This window comes from Pelmatolapia mariae, linkage group LG22, assembly GCF_036321145.2.
Source record: "Pelmatolapia mariae isolate MD_Pm_ZW linkage group LG22, Pm_UMD_F_2, whole genome shotgun sequence".
NCBI lineage: Eukaryota > Metazoa > Chordata > Actinopteri > Cichliformes > Cichlidae > Pelmatolapia > Pelmatolapia mariae.
Window position 1 is genome coordinate 12,369,727 of NC_086245.2, and position 22,317 is coordinate 12,392,043.

General features: G+C 39.1%; 2 protein-coding genes across 2 annotated transcripts; one reads left to right on the forward strand and one right to left on the reverse strand.

The window, feature by feature from the left end:
• Positions 1 to 1,694: 1,694 nt before the first annotated feature.
• Positions 1,695 to 12,572, reverse strand: slc30a8 (solute carrier family 30 member 8). The gene is made up of 9 exons (XM_065471868.1): positions 12,284 to 12,572; positions 6,417 to 6,583; positions 5,903 to 6,049; positions 4,632 to 4,785; positions 4,355 to 4,521; positions 4,140 to 4,252; positions 3,295 to 3,400; positions 3,067 to 3,201; positions 1,695 to 2,444 (listed from the first exon to the last, which is right to left on the reverse strand). Exons 1-9 carry the CDS (start codon positions 12,355 to 12,357, stop codon positions 2,299 to 2,301), a joined length of 1,209 nt encoding a protein of 402 aa, XP_065327940.1. The 5' UTR covers positions 12,358 to 12,572; the 3' UTR covers positions 1,695 to 2,298.
• A 4,082-nt stretch (positions 12,573 to 16,654) lies between these two features.
• Positions 16,655 to 21,082, forward strand: LOC135933728 (protein FAM167A-like). The gene is made up of 2 exons (XM_065471870.1): positions 16,655 to 16,990; positions 20,719 to 21,082. Exons 1-2 carry the CDS (start codon positions 16,793 to 16,795, stop codon positions 21,004 to 21,006), a joined length of 486 nt encoding a protein of 161 aa, XP_065327942.1. The 5' UTR covers positions 16,655 to 16,792; the 3' UTR covers positions 21,007 to 21,082.
• The last annotated feature ends 1,235 nt before the right edge of the window (positions 21,083 to 22,317 follow it).

Sequence of the window (22,317 nt, forward strand, 5' to 3'; positions counted from 1 at the left end):
TTGTGCTTCCTTTCTAGGCAAGTGTAGACTCCTGTGTTCATTACGTTTTGAGTTTTGAATGATGTTTTTTCGGGTAGATCAGCTCTTCATTTGTCACACGTTTCCACTATTCCGATTTGTCCACATAGTATCTGTGTGTATACACCCCAGGTCTCCCTTCTCTTTTCAGTGTCTTTTAACCTACTTTTGTCTTTATCTGCAATTGAGTGTGTTTTGTGTCTTGGGATTCAGTCTTGGCACTCCTCCTAGTTTGTGTGTCTGTGAGTCCTGCAGTCCTGGATGAATTTCCTGCTCTGTTTCACATGCTGCAAGCAGATAAAAACAAAAGGGAGGGTATATACACTTACGAGCCACCTTATGAGGTACATTTGCTCAACTCCTTGTTAATGCAAATGTCTAATCGGCCAGTCGCATGGCAGCAACTCAATACATCTCAATATATCAATACTTAGACATGCAGACACAATGAAGATGATCTCCTGAAGTTCAAACTGAGCATCAGAAATTAAAGGTGAGGTGATTTAAGTGATTTTGAATGTGGCATGGTTGTTGGCGGCAGATGGGTTGGTCTGAAACTGCTGATCTGATGGGATTTTTCCATATAACCATCTCTAGGGAAAAAATATCCAGTGAGCAGCAGTTCTTGATGTCAGAGGTCAGAGGAAAATGGCCAGACTGCTTCAGGCTGATAGGAAGGTAACAGTAACTCAAATAACCACTCGTTACAAACATGAGAATGCAGTCCCCTAACTGTTTTGTATGTAGTAGCTTCATTCTGTGCTTTTTCTCAGTGTTGAAAGAAAGCCTCTGATTAAACCTTTACATCAGTGTTCCCATTCAGAGATTTTTATTTGTTCAGGTTCTATTTCAGGCTGTGTTATTATTTTTCTGTTTTGCATGTTTAGTCACGTGACACCATTTAAGACTGAAGAGTTTAAAAAGCACAATAAAGTAAAAAAAACAAAAAACAATCTAAAAGTCTGGACTGTGAGCTGCATTTTTTTCTCTTCAAATGTATAATGATCATTTAGTTTTATCTAAAAAGAAAGTAACAACCTTGATGAGAACACCTCAGAGGCCTACTGAGCTGTCCTTCAAAAAATAATGGACAGGTGGTGTCATCAGTGTCCGAGTGGGGGCTGTAGTTTTTGCTTAAGCATGATTGGACTTGACATGTGCTCGTTCATGTGTCTTTGGTTGTGGAAAACGTAAAAACAGATTTACAAAACTTGAATCAAGAGGTGAGCAAGTAGCTAGTCAACCAAAAAAAAAAAAAAAAAAAAAAAAAAAAGGAGTTTTATCTTATTAGCATGTTTATTAATGCTTTATTTAATACAATTAATAATATGTCCATTAAAAATATAAAATGAATGATTTAGCTGGCACCAGCCAGCCACACGTCAGTTGTTATTAATGATTACCTTGTCCACGCCACTGAAGCTCAGGACACCTGCAGCTCACACTGCAGGATACAGGTGGATAGACGAAGGTCAAACTCACACAAGCCATTAATATCTGATTGTCTGCAGCATGTCAGAGGCCGGCGGTACACCGAAACAGCCCGCGAGGTTTACTGAAAACTGCAAATTGGCTCAAGGTCAAAAAGGTGGGGGTTAGTTAAGGGGGAAATCAACCCCTCCCCCCAAGATTCATTTCTTATTCCACTGACACAGAGCAAAACTCAGAATACAGAGTATTTGAAAAACATGAATATTTTATTGAGTTTTTCATTGCAGCTTGCACCTTACTTATGCAAAGTTTGAAGAAGTGTTGACATCATGTATGAAACTACACTCAGGAGTCTAGTATAACAGTCAGTGTATAGAAAAACATACTATGATAGAATGTGCAAATGATGGTTTGTATCGGATGTCTGAGGTCAATAAAGTGAATTAATGCTTAAACACACAAAACCACAACACCCTGTATCACTGACACGAGACTTTTGAACTGCAGTTTTGCATAAACCCCTCAGTGATTTCAGTTTTACAATGAACACTTAAAAGCAGAAATTGATCATGAAAACTATACCTACGAATGGATAAAACTTCCCAAAGGAGGATGGGGGACATTAGTGTTTCCCGTAAAATCGTTTGCATTCAAAAGCCACCCTCATTGCTCTTTTAAACATTTCTTTGGGTCTGTCAATACAAAGGCACTCTAGACACAGTCATGCAAGTTTGTCACTAAGCCCTCGAGGTCCCCAGCAGCAGCGCCGACTGTCATCGACACATGCGCCACAGCAGACAAATCTTGGCTTTGTTTCGCTGGGATCAGATGAAGATTTACGGCGGGTTCCTACTTCTTAGGGTCCTCACACAGTGTGCACCCAGGCTTCAGGTCGGCCTGCCTCTCCATCTGAATCGTAACGGAGTGGAATTTGTAGGAGGCAAAACAAGCCTGTGTCATTTCCCTGAGGACAGTCTGAGCATCCACTGACTCATCTGTGGAGGAGAGAGGAAAACAAAGGGATTGGCGATAAACCAATGTTAGTCACCTTTTGTATTTATATTGCATCTATGAGCTTTATTTTTTGGTCAAGGATGACCAGGAAGAAAAAAAGGCTGAGACATAGTAGCAACCTATCTAACTAACTAAAATTTGTTTTTATTCCAGACTATGTTGTTCCAGTCTTGCACTTACTATTTTGAGTGCACAAGTGCATTCATACCATCACGTACAGCTATTTAAAGTCCTCTACAAGTACCCAGATGGTGTATCCATATTACTTAAAAAGCTGAGCGTGGAATAGTGCATATGTCTCACCCTAAGTGGTTGCCATCTTGGCAGCATAGTGTATGTCCTCTTATACCATCCATTGTCTTCCCCGTAGACTACATCATAGACGATGGATGTGATTAATAAGGACGTGCCTTAAAGCTGCATTTCTAATGGCCAACAGGCGTTCAATACATTGGATGCAAAACAAAGTCAGTTCGTACAGAAATTTAATGGAAAACAACGCTTGCCTTGTTCTATGGCATCATCAGTACACTTTACTGACGTGTTTATCGTCTTTCAAAAGAACCCATCAAGTAGCATTTTTTCCTCCCTATTCTTTCTTACCTATGGCTACATGTGCCGATAACACAGCCTGGTTCACGGTGAGGGCCCAGATGTGAAGGTTGTGGACCGCTGTAACACCTTTCACCGCTAACAAGCCGTCTCGCACCTCACTGTATTTCACCCCCGACGGAGTACCTGAGGCATGGATAGAAAAGACAAATCAGACTGTGATTCCACTGAAAACATTAACACTGCACTGCAGTGCTGATTTAGTAATTTCAGCCTCACCTTCCATCAGGACAAGAAGGATGTCTCTCAGGATGGTGAAGGTGGTACATAATACCAGGATGGAGAACACGAAGGTGCAGATGGGGTCAGCTATTTTATATTCTGGCTGAAAGAGAAGCACAGAGAAAATGAGTTATAGCAGAAATATTTAATTAAACAAATTAATTTATATTAGTGAATTCACTTCTGTTCACATAGCTCATTTAAAACCAGCAGGAGTTGACCCAAAGTGCTTTCCAATTGAGGCAGACAGTAACACCATTAATGGTGCTGTCAGTTTTCCAAGCTGAAAAACACCGTCTGCTATACAACTGCTATTTATGAAAAAGTTGTTTATTAGAGCTCAGTTTCTGAGTGTAAAAATCTGCACCAGTTACAGAGGGAAAAAGGCCCCAACTGCTTCTCATTAAAGAACACAGGACAGTGGCAATTAATTACATCTTATATAAGAGGAGGCCTTAATTTGGCAGTAATGACAGTCTGGGGAAAAGATCTACAACACCCTGGAGTCACTGAGGACTCTGCAGACAGGCACAAAATGACTGAACAGCACGTGAACAGTGAACATGGTACCATCTTTCCTGTTGGAAACAGCCCCGGCTTTGTGCTGCTCAACATTTCTCGGGGGGGAATGTGTTTTTAGCGCTGAGAATATTGAGCGTTCGAAGCTAAAAATAATGCAGGAATTATTAAATCAAAGCCACTGTACGCTGCACGAGACTAGCTACTGGGTTTATGAAAATTTAATAATTATCAAAATAACATCCACAACTTTAGGAGTAACTTTTAAATTGTTTCGAACTGTTGGGTCACACTGTGTGTGCAAACAGAGGGAGAGGCCTTACCTTGAAGAAGATGATGATGGCGCTGACGAGCACGCTGATGCTCTGGAGAAGATCTCCCAACACGTGTACAAAAGCTGCTCGCACACTTGCATTGGCCTGCTGAGCTCTCCGTCCTGGCAGAAGAAGAAATAACAATAAAATCAATTACAGAAATATTTTACTATGAGGATAATGATCTATAATATTAAAATGGCATAAAAAAATGGTATGCTTACCGTGATCACCATGATTTTGCTCTACATCCGTACAGTCATCATTCGAGTGTGTGCTGTTTGAGATCTGATTCTTGTCTCTTCCCTTCTTGTGACTGTGACCATGCCCATGAAAGCTGAGCCCACCATGACTGTGGCCGTGGCCGGACTGATTAAGGGCGACCGCCATGCTGTTGAGAGAAGGACCATTCAAGAGTTCAAGAAAAGTGCTGCCTTCCTTTCTGTAATGGCTTTAATTAAATCACAAACTCCAAAACGAACAAGCCTTCACTTTACTCACATGATATTGGCCACCACAGCACAACCGGAGGTAATGAGCATGATATCTCCCTCGATGGTGTAGTCATCACTGATGAGGCGCTCCACGGCCAGGTAAACCAACACTCCTGTTACCAGCCAGATGGTGAAAACAGACAGCAGTGCACCCAGGATCTCTGCATTAATAAGAAACAAGGAGAGAGACAGGATCTGCAGTCATGCACACTGCTGGAAACAACAAGAAACTGCAAATTGCTCAAACTTCAATATGCAGTTAGAGAAGATGACTTGATAAAAATACACACAGTAAGACCTGATTTAGACGGGAAAATAGAAACAAATAAAATACCGATACTCTTTTCCCTCACGGGTCCCCGCTTTTTGTTGTAGTCAGTTTGTTTTTTTCCCCAGAGGTAAAGATATTTGTGCCTCAAGTTATTCCACTTCTTTCTATATTCCCTCACTTCCACATTCCGATAGCTTCAGCAATCTCCCTCCAGGAATTTGGTGGCATTTGTGAGTTCTTGATTGAGGAACTGGTCCAGCTCCACTTTTAAGTGTACTAGAGCAGATCTTAATACACTCCACTGACTCAGTTTTGCACTATATTGTTCATATATTTTTTTCCACATTTTTATATGGTTATTTATTTTGGGTTTATGCTGCTAAACCATTTTTCATTGTTTCTGCAACAGTCACAATTAAAAGCATCTTATGTAGCTTACATCGATGCTATGATTATTAGTCTTTATATTGAGATGATGATGGTTATTCTCTCACTGATATATTGAAAAACTGCAGAGAAAACGTAGCCAAAAATGTGCAGGAGGAATCAATGGTACTAAACAGCCAAATCACAAGCTGCTACAGGCACAGCTTACCCAAAAGAACGTTTTGGGGGTAAACTGTGTTCCTGAAACTGGTCAGGAACTGACGAATTTAACAGAAACTGAATTTTTTGTGGCTTTTAATGATTTTATGTTTACGACATTACATAAACATAAAAACACAAAATGTAAACAAACAATATAAATGTATCAAAGTATAATCTATCAAGTTAAAAAAAATCTTTTAGTTTGAGACTATGATGTGATCTTTTATAAATATATCTGATGTGTGGATGCAGGATGTAACTCCTAGCATATGGCACTGAAAGCTCTGCTACTTTGCAGTGAAATCCACTTATTTTGCATGCCATGTTAGTGAAAATTAAGTTGCAAAGGAATGAATAAAATAAAGAAAAGCTCAAATAAATTACATACTAACTGGAAGACGCATCCTGTAATGATGTACCTGCACGGTGCCAGCCGTAGCTGAGTTTGTGTGTAGCTGGTCTGGAGGAGAGCCAAAGGGATAACAGGCTGATGATGAAGCTGGTTAAGTCCACCAGCAGGTGGGCAGCGTCTGTCATCACCGCAAGGCTGCCTGCGAAATACCCACCTGCAGAAGGAGAGAACCAGGACAGTTACTGAAATGGATTAACTACTTGGTATATTAGTGCAGCAATGTTAGATTTACACTTGTAGGGATACAGAATGTATATATAATTTAAGAAAAATAAGTAAGGTGGCCACAAGTAGGTGTGAGAGAGCTGGCTGAGGACAGACAAGTGAGAGGAAAGAGAAGTACGAGGAGTGAAGGAAGACAGAGAGACGGTCAGAGGTTTCAGAAAATAACAGAAATGGCAGCGTGTACTGTTGACTTACAAACAATACGCAAATATCAGCTGCCGTCATGGGATACGCACTGAGAAAATGAGAACAAAAAAATAATCACAAAATAAAAGCAGAAAACGACCGTGACTCACCGAGGATTTCACCAATCATGAAAATCAGGCAGATGACAGAAACCAGGTAGAGCCTCTTCCTGGCAACTTTCCTCTCCGTCTCTCGATCCTCCTGAGCACGGCTGTTATCATGGCAGTGCTTAATGTTACCCGTGCCATCTTTCTGTAAGATCTCGTGGTTTGGCACACTGGAGACACAAAAACAGAATGAATGCAATGAGTTGCGGACAAAATTTTTAACCCTTAAGATTAACAAAAACTTCTAGAGGTAGATTAGTTACAATTAGGCAATAAAAATGTAAAATAGTTATAGGGAAAATGCCAACATTTCCCAAAACAATTAATTAGCACATCCTCATTTAGGTTTGACAGCATCTCCTGTAGATAATGGCAGATGGCTTGAATATGAATTGAGGCTGTGGTTTGGGGAAGGCCTCAGAGGGGACTGATGGCGGCTCCTGGGCCGAGCAGATCCCCACGTTCTAATGAGTAGTAAATGGATAGAAAAAGGGAGGGTGGGGTATGAAAACAAGAAAGAACAGCTTATAGTGCAGCGGGATTCATATATAGATAAAGAACTGGAAAGGGAGTGTATGGAGGTGTGGTCCTGCTCCTGAAATGTAGATAAATTATCTCCAATTGTGAGGAAAAATGTGGATGTTTTTGAAAATTTTCAAGACTTTTAACTTTATGTGCTAATAGCAATGGCACATTGCTATTCTGCTTGTGTTTTAATTATGTCGTTGGCAGCTTTTGAGTTATTTTCTCTTGTTCAATGAAATAAATCTAGCCTGCTTTATGTTTGAATATTAAAGTCAAGTTCAGTATCTGAGGTGGAAATGCGAAGTTTAATCACATTAACAGCAAATGCAAGATCTGCCTTTCATGTTGCATCTGAGAGCTCTGAAATGTCGTTGAGTTTCCTCTAACATAACTATCAAATTTTTGCTCTTAGGTCCTATACTCTTTTTAGCACTTTGCCCTGATTGAGCCACTTGACAGCTGTGTGGTAGCCTATGTCACCATGTTCAGTCTCGTGATCCTCCAAGCCCTGCGATTCAGTGCTCTTACCCTAATGAAATGATTTTAATTAAAACATCAACAACATGGTTATTTTTAGCACTGACTTACACACTTTCTGATGTATAATACAGTGCAAGGTTTCTGTGTTCATTTCAGTAACTATCTTGTATCCATTTCAAAAGTCATTTTTTCCTGTCAGATTTAGACAGCCATGGGTTGTAATACCTGACAGTTTTATCCATTTCTATTAGCCTATCCACATATGCAGTTACCTCGATGAACATTTTAATCCTATTTTCCCGTTGACTGCATGCAGGTCAGTCAGGTACAACCAAAGGACTAGATGTACCCAAAGTCTGGTTTAAAGGAAGACATTCACACTTGTATAGTCAGGGAATCACTTAAAGGGATGCCTTTCACTAAAGAATAGCTATTAAAAGAGGTGAGAGTTCTGGTTGAACTGGGGGAACAAAAACTTTGTTTCGAGAATGTTTGTCCAGCTCTTTTATGCCTAGAGTGCCTGACTGAGGGTAGGAGGTAGAACAAGTGCCACCCAAGGTGGAAAAAGTCTTTCATTATTTTCCTTGCCTTCCTGATACACAGAACTGGAGATGTCCTCCAAGCAGAGCAGTGGGAAGTCACTTGATTCCTGGGCAGTGTTGATGACCCTCTGCAAAGATTTATTCTCCAGAGTACCACACTGATGCAGTACCCTTACAATGACTGAGGGGTAGAAGGCCACCAACAGCTTTTCCTCTATGTGACTGCTCTGCAGAAACTATGAGGAAATGTATTCTCTATGTGGATTTTTTTTTGGTTTCTTTTACCATTTCTGCTGTCTTGGCAGACCTCTAAGTGCCTCTGCAATATGAGTTTTCAGGAACTTAAAGCCATAATTTGTTGCTTTAGTGGAGGGTCGGGCCTTACTTTTTATCATCTCTTTGGTTTTACTGGTGTTGAGTTTGAGGTTGTTTGCAGAGGACCACACAGACAGTTTCTGAACCTCATCTATATGTCAAGTTAAGTATCCAGCAACACAAGTGTCATCTACAAATGTAATAAGGGTGTTGGTGGGGTGGATTGGATTTCAGTCACGTTTGTACAAAACAAAAAGCAAAGCATAAAGGACAGGACTTAGCACACAGCCCTGACGAAAGCCAGCGTTAAGTATGAGGTTAGAGGAGCAGTGGGGGTGATTGTGTTAAAGACAGACTTCCTGGGTGGTTCAGTGTGGTGAGGAGGGCTGTGGCTTTGGTATCCTGTGTACATTTGTTTGCTCAATAAGCAAACTGATGTGGATCAAAGTTAAGAGGGAGGCAGCCTTTGATGTGCAGTAATTCAAGTCTATGTTAACATTTCATGACTACTGATGTCATTGACTAAGACAAACAGGTGGGAAAATCATGGCAAATTGGGACTGTTGTGGAAGGTCGCACCAATAACCTATACAAAGATGACCGTTTTCTCCTACACATGCTTGACGTGCTAGCATTGGAACCAAGTTTGGGATTTGGCAGGTGGAGAAACCCTAAGATTGGGTGAAGCAGTGCAATAGGAGGAAAAGAGGTACTAAAAAAACCCACAAGCATAATAATTTCATTTGTGAACTGTGAACCTCTTTGTGTACAGACTGTGACCAGCTGACCTGTGCTGCTACATTAATGTTCACTGCTTTTTGTCTATTTAGGATTGGAGATTAAGCAAATCTTTGACAAGCCATATGGTAATGTACTAGTACATTTCTCGTATAAAAAGTAGAATTAGGTCAGAAAGCTGAGGACAGGGAAAGTTGGGAAGTTGCGGAAAATGTAAATAAAAAGTGATTTAAAAATCTCATAATTCATAGTTTATTCATAGTCAGTGTTGGGAAGGTTACTTTTAAAATGTATTCCATTACAGAATACTGAATACATGCCCCAAAATGTATTCTGTAACGTATTCCGTTACGTTACTCAATGAGAGTAACGTATTCTGAATACTTTGGATTACTTAATATATTATCATGCTGTTTACAACTACGTGAATGTACTATTGCTGTGTGATTTATTACTGTTACTGAAGGTCCGCGGCTCCGAACCGTAGTAAAGGGACCTCTGACTAATACGGTGGGTTCCGTGTCGGGCTCGTAGCTGAAAACTAGCTTTACTTTGTTGTCTGGGTCAACTTTGCCTGCCAGAGACAGAGAGAGGCGTTGAAAGGCTGCTCCAACGGAACTTATTTTTTCCGGAGGAAAACACGAACACAGTGTACAGTTGAGTCTTAATAGCTTACTTACAAATGGGCTCGTCAGGCACTGTTCTTGGCTGCAGTGGTTATTATTATATTTACATGCTTCCAGCTCCCGTTTTTGCTCCGTGACAGCTCGGACTTTTCCTTTCTCTCCCTCCTCGCGCTCACAGACACATAACGTGTATGGTAGTCCATTCTCGCTGCAGCACGGACTACACTGCCCATGAGGCTACATTCTTTAGGGCCATGCCTGTAGCATTCTGCCTTTTAGCTTAGCACAACAACAACAACAAAAAAGCGCTCTCTCACCCAGGAAACACGCAGAGAGAGAGAGAGAGCGTCACCCAGTAACCATGGCAACCGTAACGCTGCCGCCTGGAACAACAGAACGTAGCTGTCAAACAAACCCAAACAGTCCTGACCCGCGACAATATGAAACAGGAAAGTACCGCTGTGTAATCCATTTATTTCAACAAAGTAACTGTATTCTGAATACCACCTTTTTAAACGGTAACTGTAACGGAATACAGTTACTCATATTTTGTATTCTAAATACGTAACGGCGGTACATGTATTCCGTTACTCCCCAACACTGTTCATAGTATAACAGAAAACATTTTAAGTGATTTAACTGAGAAAACTATGAAGACTTTGAATGTCTCCTCATCTACAGTAAGTAGCATTTAAAAAATATCAGAGAATCTGGAGAAAACTGTGTGTGTAAGGGATAAGGCCGAAAATCAGTGAAAATATATGTGATTTCTTAGGCCCTCAAGCAGTGTTGCTTCAAAACGGGGCTTTAACGTGGAAATCATTGCATGGGCTCAGGAACACTTGTTTTGCAAAGAAGCAGCGACAACACGATCCGGTAACAGTGTTGTTTTCTCTGGACCAAAGCTCATTAAAAATGGACTGAGGTTAAGTGAAAAACTGTTTTGTGGTCAGACGAGCTGAAATTTGTAATCTGGAAAGGCACCATCAATGCTGAAAGGTATATACAGCTGTTAGAGGAACATGAGCTCCCATCTATGGAAGGCCTTGGATATTTTAGCAAAGAAATGCTACATTATACCCTGCAGATTTTGGGGTTGTAATCAAAACCATCACCTCAAATATAATAATTCATCAAGTATTATTAATCATTATATTACTAATAAGTGATTTCTGCTAACATTGATGTAATCCAAAACTGGCCATGAACAGTCAGCTCTGCATCAGTCCAGCCACAGAGAATCAGCGATAACTTCACCAGTCTAACCAGCGTAGCCGGCACTAAACTGCCTGGTACTTTCACACAACTACCGAAAAACACAAAGTTGATATAATTATATTTATTTTTCTAAGACGTTACTCAAAATAGCAATAATAAATTCAGCAAAAACATTTTGTATAGATCCGATATGCGATTTAAAAGACTCTAAAATTAATGAAAGCGTCACATATTAAAGTTTTTTTCTCACTCTCTTCCTGGAAAATAAAACAGTTTTCAATATCTGGACACAATTTAAAATGACCTGTTACAAGAAAGCTTTAATGGGTTTATGCTCGCTTTTCTGCTAATTAGATGTTGAAGTACCGCGATCAACTTTCTTTTTTACATCCGCAACGTGAATGCATCACAGGGATGAGAAGGAGAAAAAACGCGTGGGAAGTCATTATTTTCTTATTACTGAGCAAGTACCTGCACACCAAGCTGCAGTCCACAAAAAAATAACAAATTCGACAACAATGTGCATAAACTATCTTTACAGAGCTGTTATGTTATATTGTTATATGTCAGTGAGCGTTTTTACCCGGATTAAATAAACGATATGTAAAAGTCACTTTGCACCTTCTACTTCATAACAGTATTTCTTTCTGGCTCAGATCTGACTTGATATCATCCATGACAGGTGTGCTTGACAGATTATAGATCACCAAGTCATTGGCAGCGGTTTAAATACCGCTAATCTTTTTTTTTTTCTTTTTTTTGGCAAATACCGGTGTTCCAGGTTAACTGGTTAATCCGCATGACACACTGGCAGACAGAGAAGACCACTCGATGAAAATGAGCAATCTGTAAACAAATCTAACCAATTAGCATAAAAACAGTTAACCTGGAACACCGGAAATCACTTTTTGGCACGACGATTGTTACATCTCATTGTAACCCCCGACTAAAACTGACTTGGTCTTGTAACCTAATAAATAATAGGCCTAATAACAATATTAACATCAGGGGACACCAAACAAACAATCGCTGATTAACAAGTGTTTAAAAGTGGGTCTATGCGCTGCTGCTGCACTCTGTGCACACTTCCCTATTAAGCAGAAGTAGAGCCAGCTAAATGAGCCGAGTCAGACACACATTTGCACACAGCTAATCTCATCAGACCCCCCAGACCAGTCCAGTCCCGTGTGGAAAACCAGTAGGTCACAGAGGAACGTGAGCAGACACTCCCCAAAGACTTCGTGAAACTTTGAAACTACTTTTTTCTTGTTTCTTTTGATTTAAAATACGATTTAACACCAAACCTTCAAGCACAATGAATATTTTTAAGCTTGTTTTTATTCACCTGTTTATTGTTGGAAACAGGGAATCACATGTTCTTCTACCCCAATCTGAAACACTATTAAGACAAACTTTAATCGTTTACCTTCCCGGTGTGCTGTATCTCTTCTTCTCTTCTGACACCAGGTGAAATTTCTCTGGATCCTTGCTTTTAAACATGACTGCTGTCTTCTCAGACAGTCGGAAAAATACTCAGACTAAAAACAAAAACGTATTTAAACAAACAAAAAAAGTAAAAACAATACTTAGAAATAAATTAATGTTCAGTTATCTCACTTAAAATCTTTTTCTTCTCTGATCTTTAGTTGTGCCTTCTTGAGACGTCTTTCAGCGGCCGCTGGATGTCCTCTCTAACGAATTGGGGTGCAAGGAGCAAAGATTTTGATGCAATCTTGTGACTAACGCTTTGCACCGTGTGCAAACGCAGAGCCGACCGGCCTGAAGGACGGCGGGGGAGGTGATGGCACACATGGGGTCCAAAACAGACACACTTCTGTAATAAATGTAACATATTAAAGCGAAATAATTTGGGGCGAAGCTTTCCTGGATTTCCTAAAGATAATGAATATTTTGTGTTCAAAACCCAAATTCAGCTTTGATTAATTCGCTAATTACTCGGGGGAGGATTTCACTGTTTCGCACATCCCAAACTACCACTCGAGTTCTTCGGGGTCCGCCCACCTCCTCTGATCAGCCGGCACTCACTGATTACATAATCAAACCAGACGGGCCGTGCGCCCTTTCCTCTTGCGTTATCACTTAGCCATTATTTCCAAATTCAGCAAAACTCTTCTCCGATGAAAGCAGTCTTACTTAACATCCCCGATTTTAACCCCCGAAAGATTCCCAAGCACCTGCACGTACAGTGGAATTAACTTATCAATGAGATACTTTATTTTTCACTTTGAATGGGAACAGCCACTCACACTGAGTCTTTATTGGCAGTGTGGAGCATATTGTTAGTTTAATCTGAACAGCTTTGCACTGAGTTGCAGAAACAGAAAACGAGGAAGAAATATTCGCGTGGAGCTGACATGTAAAGAACAGAAAAACTACACTAATTTTCAATCTGTGGGTGGATTAAATAGCAGCTATGTCGGTGAGGTTTTTGTTTTTGTTTATTCCTTATTTGGATCGATAATGAGCCAATAACAGCCCCGGGGGAGTTTCAAGATAGTGGATGGGTAGCAAGTCTTTCTTTAAAAAACAACTTAGTCTCGCTTTTGTTTTGGCGACTGATTTAAAAAAATATATATATACCAGAAGATGGCGACAAGGATCCACTTAAACAGACCTACATGTCAGTCACTTCTATATACTTCATTATTTTAGATCTGTTTTTATTTTTAAAGTGTGTCTTTATTCGCTTTAGTTATCAAAATGATGTTAAAAGCAAAACTCGGACACCGCATGATGAAATGTTTGAAAGAATAACTGGCATTAAAAGCGTTAGCCCTGCTGAGTAAATGCTGATACATTACCAGTAGGCAGTAACAGTGTTTTTAATCTGATCGATCATAGAGATTGATTTTTTAAATGATTTTGAAAAGCTGATCTGCTAGGATGAGAAGGTGATAATAGATGAAGAGAACGGTGGTAAAGAGTGGAGGAGGCGAGGTCAATTGAAGGAAATTGAAGAAGATGGAGAAGTTGGCTTCCCTTTGAGGAGGTGGTGGGATGAGTACAGATTGGAGCAATCACAGGGCAAACACTAGTATTTTTTTTCTTTCTTTTGATTGAATTAAACCTTTACTTCATTCAAAATTAAGCTTCCTACAAGGTGGTGATCAAGAGCAATGATAATTTTATTTATACAGCACATTCCTTTAAGGTAAACCAGTGTAGGTCTGCGAAGTGTTAAGGCAATAAAAACACAAACAAAACAAACTTTACGAAAACATAAAATAGACGTTAACACACACATATATAAAGTTTTTAACAGTAAGCCTGTGAGAATAAAAAGGTTTTGAGTTTGTTCCAGTTGACCTCAGATCAGCGTTCGGCTTGTTCCAAAGAGCAGAACCACAAAAACTGAAAGCAACCTCAGCACACTTAAATCTAATTCTAGGAACAGTTAAAGGATCTGCACCTGACGACCTGAGAGGTCTAATTTGGTTATTGACGCTGAGCAAGTCAGAGATCCACTGGGAGGCCAAACTATTAAGAGCTTTATGAACTAACAGAAGGATTTTAAAGGTTAGCCTGTGTTGAGCTGGGGGCCAGTGGAGAGACTTGAATACTGGGGTAATATGTTGACATTTCCATGCACTACTGGCTACTACTGCATTCTCAATGAGTTGAAGTCATTTTAATGATGATTTGGATAATCCTGCATGGATTAATCCATTTACTGCATCAATTTCTTAGTCACTTTAATATAATGACTTGTTGACTTTTTATATATACTTTTTAAGTCGTAGACGTCAGTTTTGGTAATCCTATTGATGTGATTATCAAACTGAGGTGACTGTCCAAAATAATGCCAAGGCTCTTGATTTGTTCGCTGTGTGTTTCAGAGAAGGGCATGATAAATATGAACAAATTCTCTGACTTTTTGAGTCAAGAATAAATATTTTTATTGTTTCTGTTCAGTTACAAGAAGTTTCTAGATATCCAGCAGTTCATTTCCTCAGTGCAACTTACTAGTTTGTGAACAGGAGATAGATAATATGAGGAAAATGATAGGTACAACCGAATGTCATCTGCAAAAGAATGAGATATTATAGCTATAATATGATTCTTTATGAAAGTACCAAATGGGAGCATGTAAAGGTTAAACAATAATGGTCCAAGGACAGACCCCTGAGGAACCCCTGATTGATTTTTTGTTTTTAAGTGGACCTAAAATTACTACTTGAAGCATAAAAACTCTACCAGAAAATCCCAAAGGAGAATGTGCAGCCATTTGTTCCCCAAAGATCAAGCACACTTGGGCTATGCAGCAGGATTTTCCACAACACATCACATCAGTGGTTAAAAACAATGGAGGGTTTGAAGGGTTTAGAGTGGTCTAGTCAAAGTCTGGACTTACATTTGATTGAGATGGGGTTTTTTCACAACCATAAACAGACCATTAATGCTGAAAAACCCTCCAATATGGCTGAAGTGAAACAAATATGTTAAAAAAAGGGTGGGACAAAATTTCTCCACAGCAATGACTAACTCAGCAAGTGCTTGATTGTAGTTCTTGCTGCCAAGAGTGACACAACCAGTCATTAGGTTCAGGGTGCAATTGCTTTTTCACACACACCCAGGTAGATTCTCAATCCCATTTTCCCTTGATAAATGAAATCATCATTTAAAAACTGCATTTTGTGTTTCCTCAGATTTATCTAAAAGTTGTTTTACAATCTGAAACATTTCACTGTGACAAATATGGCAAAAAATAAAAAACAAAGGAGGTTTGAAGGGGGGGCAATACTTTTTAACAGCACTTCTATGTGCAAGAGTACAGCAACATGATTGGTTCACGCCATCTCTGCTGTTATAAATGATTGTCCCATAGATTTCTTGTGCCATGTTTTTTTGTCCAGGGATACCAAAACCATGACGCTTACTCCAGTTTGAAATCGATCTTACATTCAACCGCTGACAAGGCTGAGACAAAGTGCCTTTTGCAGAAATATAATTGAGAGTTTCACCCAATGCAGTGTGTGACGTTAAAACACTTACATCAGCTCTTTTCATTCCTTTTGAAAGCAGCAGTGGGAACATGGCACACTTGCACAATGAGACTTGAAGACTTTTTTTTAGCTCCTTTTGAGAGGGGTGACGTTTGCTTTCTTAAACAAGTCTAAAAGTGGAGTCAGTTTAACTCTAAAAATAGTGTGTTGGGGCTATTTTGGTCGATGCAGGCTCCGTACAGCCGGCCTGTGTTTGGTTTACCAAAGTGTGTGAATAGATGAGGGGTGGGTTGCCAGGGGCTACAGAGTGAAGGGAAAATGGCATGAGAAGGGTTAGTTACACATGGCTGTTCACACTGTTCTTTAGATCCTGACCCTGACGTAGGCCACTCAGGGCAGTGAGCTCTACTTACACCATAGGACTTAATGTTTATGTCTCTGTCAGCATCAACCCTCCTTCCATCATCTTTTAACAGACCAAAGCTCACTGAAGCTGTGTGAGTTTACACAACAGGACACTTGTGTCATCTTCAAGACAACCACCGGCCTAATTCCCTCATCTCCTTCCTAATGATCTCTGTGTTTGTGTGTCTGATTTAAAAAAAATAAAACAAAACAAAAAAAAAAACCCAAACAGCTCCACATCAGGCATCCGGACAATTCACTGACGTCATACCAGCTCGGTGGCATTCACCAGACCAGTGCTACCAGTTCACTCTGCCAAGCAGTTGGGGGCTAATGTTTGCAAGACAGACGGCAAGAAAAAGGAGGAGAGCAGAGGGAGGGAGGAAGGAGCATGTTTGAAAGATGAGAACGGGAGAGAGGGAGAGCTCCTCATAAGTCCTCCGAGCTGGCAGGGACCTCATAACAGAAGACGAGGCTGTTTGCAGCTGCATTACGGCCGAAAACAGGCAAGACACAGCAGAGGGTGTAGAAGAGACTCCGGTTAGAAGAACTATCACTGACCTAACATGATGGAGGTGGTCCTAACAAGACTGCGGGACTTCTCCTGCAAGACCTCCACCTTTGATGACTGCAAGGGAGCACAAGAGAGCACGAGCAGGGACCCTGAGGCCAGAACCAACCATGTCAAGGAAGGGTGCACATCTGGTGGAGAAGCAAGCAAACTGGACATAGAGAGTGCACTGGCCTGGCTGCGAAGGGAACTGGTAAGACTGGGACTCTGATCGAGTCTGTAAGGGAAACGGTGTATCCTTAATCATTTTTGTCTTGCTATATGTATATAACACCTGCAGATTCCTGTTTCCTGTTACAACTATATTAAAGCCCTGTTTAGTTTTATTGTGGCAGCTCATGTTAGAGTTGTACAAAACTATGCGTTCTGGGAATAGGGGATGTTTATTTACACAGTAAAGATTTAAAAAATATTATTTGTCTGTACTAAAAGCTGCATGCAAAAAAAATATAATCTTGTGTATGTAAAATGAACTTTGGGTCAGTGCGATTCAAAGTTCTGTGTAAGTCAGATTCAATCATTTTTGATGAAGAAATAACTATTTCGTATATAATTTCCTTAAATCTAGTAAAATGTTGCAGTACAATAGTACAATGTTGTTGTAGTAAATGTTCTAGTTAAACAAATTGATTTTGTTGGACTTGCTTAATCTGCTGACCAAATTCATGAATTTATTTAGTAGTTTTAGCCAAATGATGGAATATGACAAACATTACTGGGTTAGTTCACTAAGATTAGAAATCTTGTCCCACAGTTTTGCATTTTTCTTTTTCAGACAGTCAGAGTGGTCACTGTTCAGCAAATATTTCATAGATAGGGCCACATTGGCTATATTGCTTCAGGAAACAGTCTGAATACTTCCTTCACCACTGATGTGTGTTATTTTGTGCTCTGCACAGGTGAGAGTAGACTTAAAATGACCCTTTTATTTCCAAAGTGAATTGTGAGATGAGTTGAATTTACGAGATAAACAAAGCATGAATTATTGTTTGAAAGCATTTTATTTTTCTATTCAACCAAATTCAAACTGAGGTGAATATAAAATATCAATTTTGCTCATTTACTAAATAGCAACAAATTCTATGACCTGTAAATTCTTCTGTGTGGCCCTTTTGTCACGTCTGTGGGAAGTCTAAAAACATTTTTATTGTCTGTTGTGATAAAGATCAAGTCATTTGTCCCACCATCAGAACGACTTCTATGGTCAGCCCTGATGTTTTTGTGTGTGAGGCCCAAGTTATTGCCCTCTTTGTTCCTCCGGTTCCATGTAAGTCATGTTCTTACAGCGTCACTCCCTTTTAAACCACCGTCACCATGCAAAGAGGCTGTGTGTGCATGTGCTTGTGTGTCTGCGAGTGCAAGGCTCATTGTCACGGCTTGATTTATCGCTTGGCATTTATTGCGACTGCTCGTCATGGTAACCGAGTGTCCTGAGCACACAGAGAAGAAAACAGTCTGAGCGGGAGCCGGACAGAAGAGCAACAAGTAGAAACAGAGGCTTCCTGGAAACAGGCCTCAGAGGAGCAGCAGTGAATGAGATCCTTAAATTGTCTGTTTCACCTTCCTTCAGATAGTTTAAGGGAGGTGCTCAGGCTAAAACTTTTAACCTTTAAATTCCAGAAATAATCCTCAAGTCTATTTATTAGATGATGTCAAGCTTTTGGCTCACAGTACATCTTTTTTTTTTTTTATGAGAAGGACGAGCTTTGCATGTAAAAATACAAAATTAGACAGAGTCTCCATTTTTTTTGTCGCACTTTGGCCTCCTTAAATAAAATAAATTCAGATTTTCAGAGTTCAGATTTTCTGTTTATTTATACATATGGTAACACTTCATAATACAGTCAATGACAAAGTGTGTAATTCTCCTGTAATCAAATAGAATTTCAATGTGTTTTATTTAAAATGACAAAGTAATTATATTTACCTGCAAATACTTAAAGATAACCAATACAATAAAGGGGCAACAAATCAGGTTTTTACAGGAAATGAAGAAAAAGCTATAATGTAAATAAATTACACATTAATTATAAATAAATAAAAGTAGTGAATAAATCATTTTATAATTTTATAATACCATTAGAATTTATGGTAATTTTACAGAAAAGCAAACAATTTCCTCGTCTCACATCGTACACCATGGCCAGGCCATATTATGGAGTGGATTCATCTTGCCTGTTTACTTTTTTTGTTTTGTTTTGTTTTGTTTTGTTTTGTTCCATTACTCAGCTGCCCTTTTATCAATTTAGAAAAAATAAGTACCATCAAAAATTGCAGGCCTATGTGACCTTATCGTGATGGGGTCAAGTCAACTTAATGTTCTTTTCTTTTACAATCACTATTCAAAGAAGACTTTCAAAAGGAGTGCCTCCTTTCCTTTAAAATACGTGGAAGCCAAGGTCAAACCACTCTATAGTGCAATCCGTGGCCATGAAAAGTACACTGTACTTACAATGTAAGATTTGGAAATATTGTTTGTTTTTCCACAAAATTACTAAGAAATTACACAACACTTAAATTTACCTACAGAATCATTTGTGTTTCCTTTCTTGTAAAATACATGAAGTTATGCAATACTTGAAATTACTTGCGCATTACTTAAAATTACTTACAGAGTACTTGAATTTGTTTACAGTATAATTATTGTAAAACCTGGCTTTTTACCCTCTTTTTAGTGTACTTACCTTTAAGTATTGTAGGCAAATATAATCACATTGCAATTTTGAACAGAGCACATCTGTAGATGTGGTTATTTAATGCATACAACAATCCAAAGTTCTTTATTCACTCTGGAAAAACTTTTGCTTCTACTCATCTTAAGGTTGATTTGTGGCTTTTCTAGAGCTTTTGCTCAAAATACATTAGGAGGAGAAAACAACTAAACTAAAGACAAACAAGACTAATAAATCTATTGTTTTCTATGTTATTTACTTCATTAGTTTCTAAACTTAATATCTTATTTAAATAGCCTAAGGATAATTTTTATCCTTCTCATCAATATTTTATAACGATTTCTTAACTTTCTTTTAGCCTCATTCAAAGTAATCTTTATCATAACCTTATATTTAAAGACATTTGAATTTACAATATGATCATTTCCCCCCATAGCTGTTCCACTTTTTGTGTTCATGAGATGAATTTAATGACACAGATGCCTCTATTGTATTATTCTCCCACACTTAAACGAAGATAATTAAGGATAGAAAAAAGAAGGAAAATGAAACAGACACACCAAAGACAGAAGATGCATTAAGTATCACTTATAATTCATAAGCAAAATGTGATAAAATATCACCAAAAAGTCCCAAAGCTCTGTGCTGAGGTTGTTTTTGTCTGTGGTTAGCATACTCCCTGGAATCTACAGACAGAAGCTGATTTGAGAAGCCTCTACATTATTTGAAAAGGACTAGTGTTTGTCATAATGAGGTGAAGCCCAAGATGGCTCGATCTCAAAGAAGAAAAAAAGAAAATCACGGTTTTCTCTTAATTAAGTGTTGACAAAGGAAATACAACCAGAATCTTTTATGCACAGCCTCAGCCTCAGTTTGAGCCTGGTGCTGTAATTAACCGAGAAAAGAAATGTAGATCAGCCCACATTCCTGAGTGCTTTGGACAGACTTGGACACTCGATGGAATTCTGAATATCTTATTTTACAATGCCAGTAGTTGGACAGCCTCTCATAAAAAAGGAAAAGAAAGAGAATGACAGAAAGATCCATTTGCATTTGAAAGAGGGCAACACTCAAATGAAATGGCTTACGGTTTCAAAGCGAGCACAACCTGCTCAGCTTCATCGAGATGGAAAGAAACTCTCTGAAGTTCGCTTCACAATTCTTTCATTCACAGTTTGGTATTTGGTCCTATTTGTCTGTTTACTCTGTGCTTCTGTGAAATCTAAACAGATGTGTCCTCCGTGTGTAGATGGAGATGCGTTCTCAGGATCAAGCCCTGATTCGACAGCTGATGGAGCTTCACTCAGGCATCCAGGAGCTCAAGCAGGAGCTGTATGAGGAGGAGCAAGAGGAGGAGACGTATGAGGAGGAAGAGGAGGGGAGCTACTGGGACTCTGAGAGTGAACAAGGAAGCGGCAGTCTCTACTCCAGCTCAGGGGAGGGGGGCTTTTCCATTTCCTGCCTAAAGATGCCTCAGCAGCTTTATTCGGGAACTTTATCGAGGAGGATGTTCTGCAGGAGAAGCTCTGTGCCTTAAAAAGTCAGACAAATTTTTCAAAAATGTGCCTTTTAAGGCAGTTAACATAGACAAGGTGGAGTACAGTGACCCTATTTTCCACCGCTTCACTTAAGAAAAAACAAAGCTTAAAGTCATTTTAACTTACGGCTGCATACAAATTAGCCAACAATGTCATGGCTTATACTTTATTTTTATTTTCATAACACGAATATGACATTGTAAATGAAAAAAGGCACCTTAGACAAAAACAAATGTTTTTTTTTTGTTTTTTTGCAAAACAGGCTAATTAGTAGTTGTGGGGCACAACAGCCATGTTGTTTTTTTGTTTACTTGTTTGTTTTTAGTGTCAAAACATTGAGTATATCCATAAAAATCCATGCTGGTGAGTTATAACACAAGTCATCTACCTTCCAGCTCGATTAATATTCATAATAAACACGTGTTTGTTTGATTTTTCTGTACCAAGACGTAAGCTGGGAGTTTTAACATTGGAGTCTAACAGGATGAACTACTTTTGGAGTCACCCTCAAGTGGCCATTAGAGGAACTGCTGTTTTTGACAGTTCTGTTTTGCCTATATTTTTCAGCCATGAATAAATTATCATTTTATTTGCATATTACTTTTCAAAATAAACATCACAAAGTGCTTGACAACAAAAAGGATAGAACATCAAAACAAAAAACAAAACAAAAGAAAGCAAATGGAGTTTAAAAAGATGAGTTTTTAGCTGTATTTTAAGTCCGCACATATCAGAGTCTGGCGTCCACTGTCTCCTTTAATTCTCAGCCTTTTATGATGCACAGCCAGCAGGTCCTGATCACATGACCCCAGGCACCTGTTGGGTTGTATGCATGTAAAAGTTTACTGGTATACTCTGGTGAGTGTCCATGCAGAGCTCTAAAAGTTAAAACAAGAATCTTAAAGTGGAGTCTGAAGTTGATGGAACTAAATTAACAGTGTGACATGTGAGAAAAGAGTACACCCAGGTTTACTGAAGTCATAGTTATGTGAGTGGTTTTCTTACAGACTACTACAGATTAAATTAAAAAAAGGTTGTTTTTTTTAAAAGAGTATGATGTAGCAGGAAAAGTAGGATTCATGAAATGCTGTCTGGAGTATTTTATTAGCCAAACTAATCCATCACTGGCTGTAGCATCATACATTTCCAGTATGTATATATTGTTACTTTATATTTTAGTATCTGTATTAAACAATGACCTAAAGGCAGTCTTTTGAAGCACTGTGTTAAAGATAGTAAGAGTTTTCTCTGTCTAGACAAATATTAACATGTACTGTACAAACATGTGAACATGTCGGTAACTGAAAGCC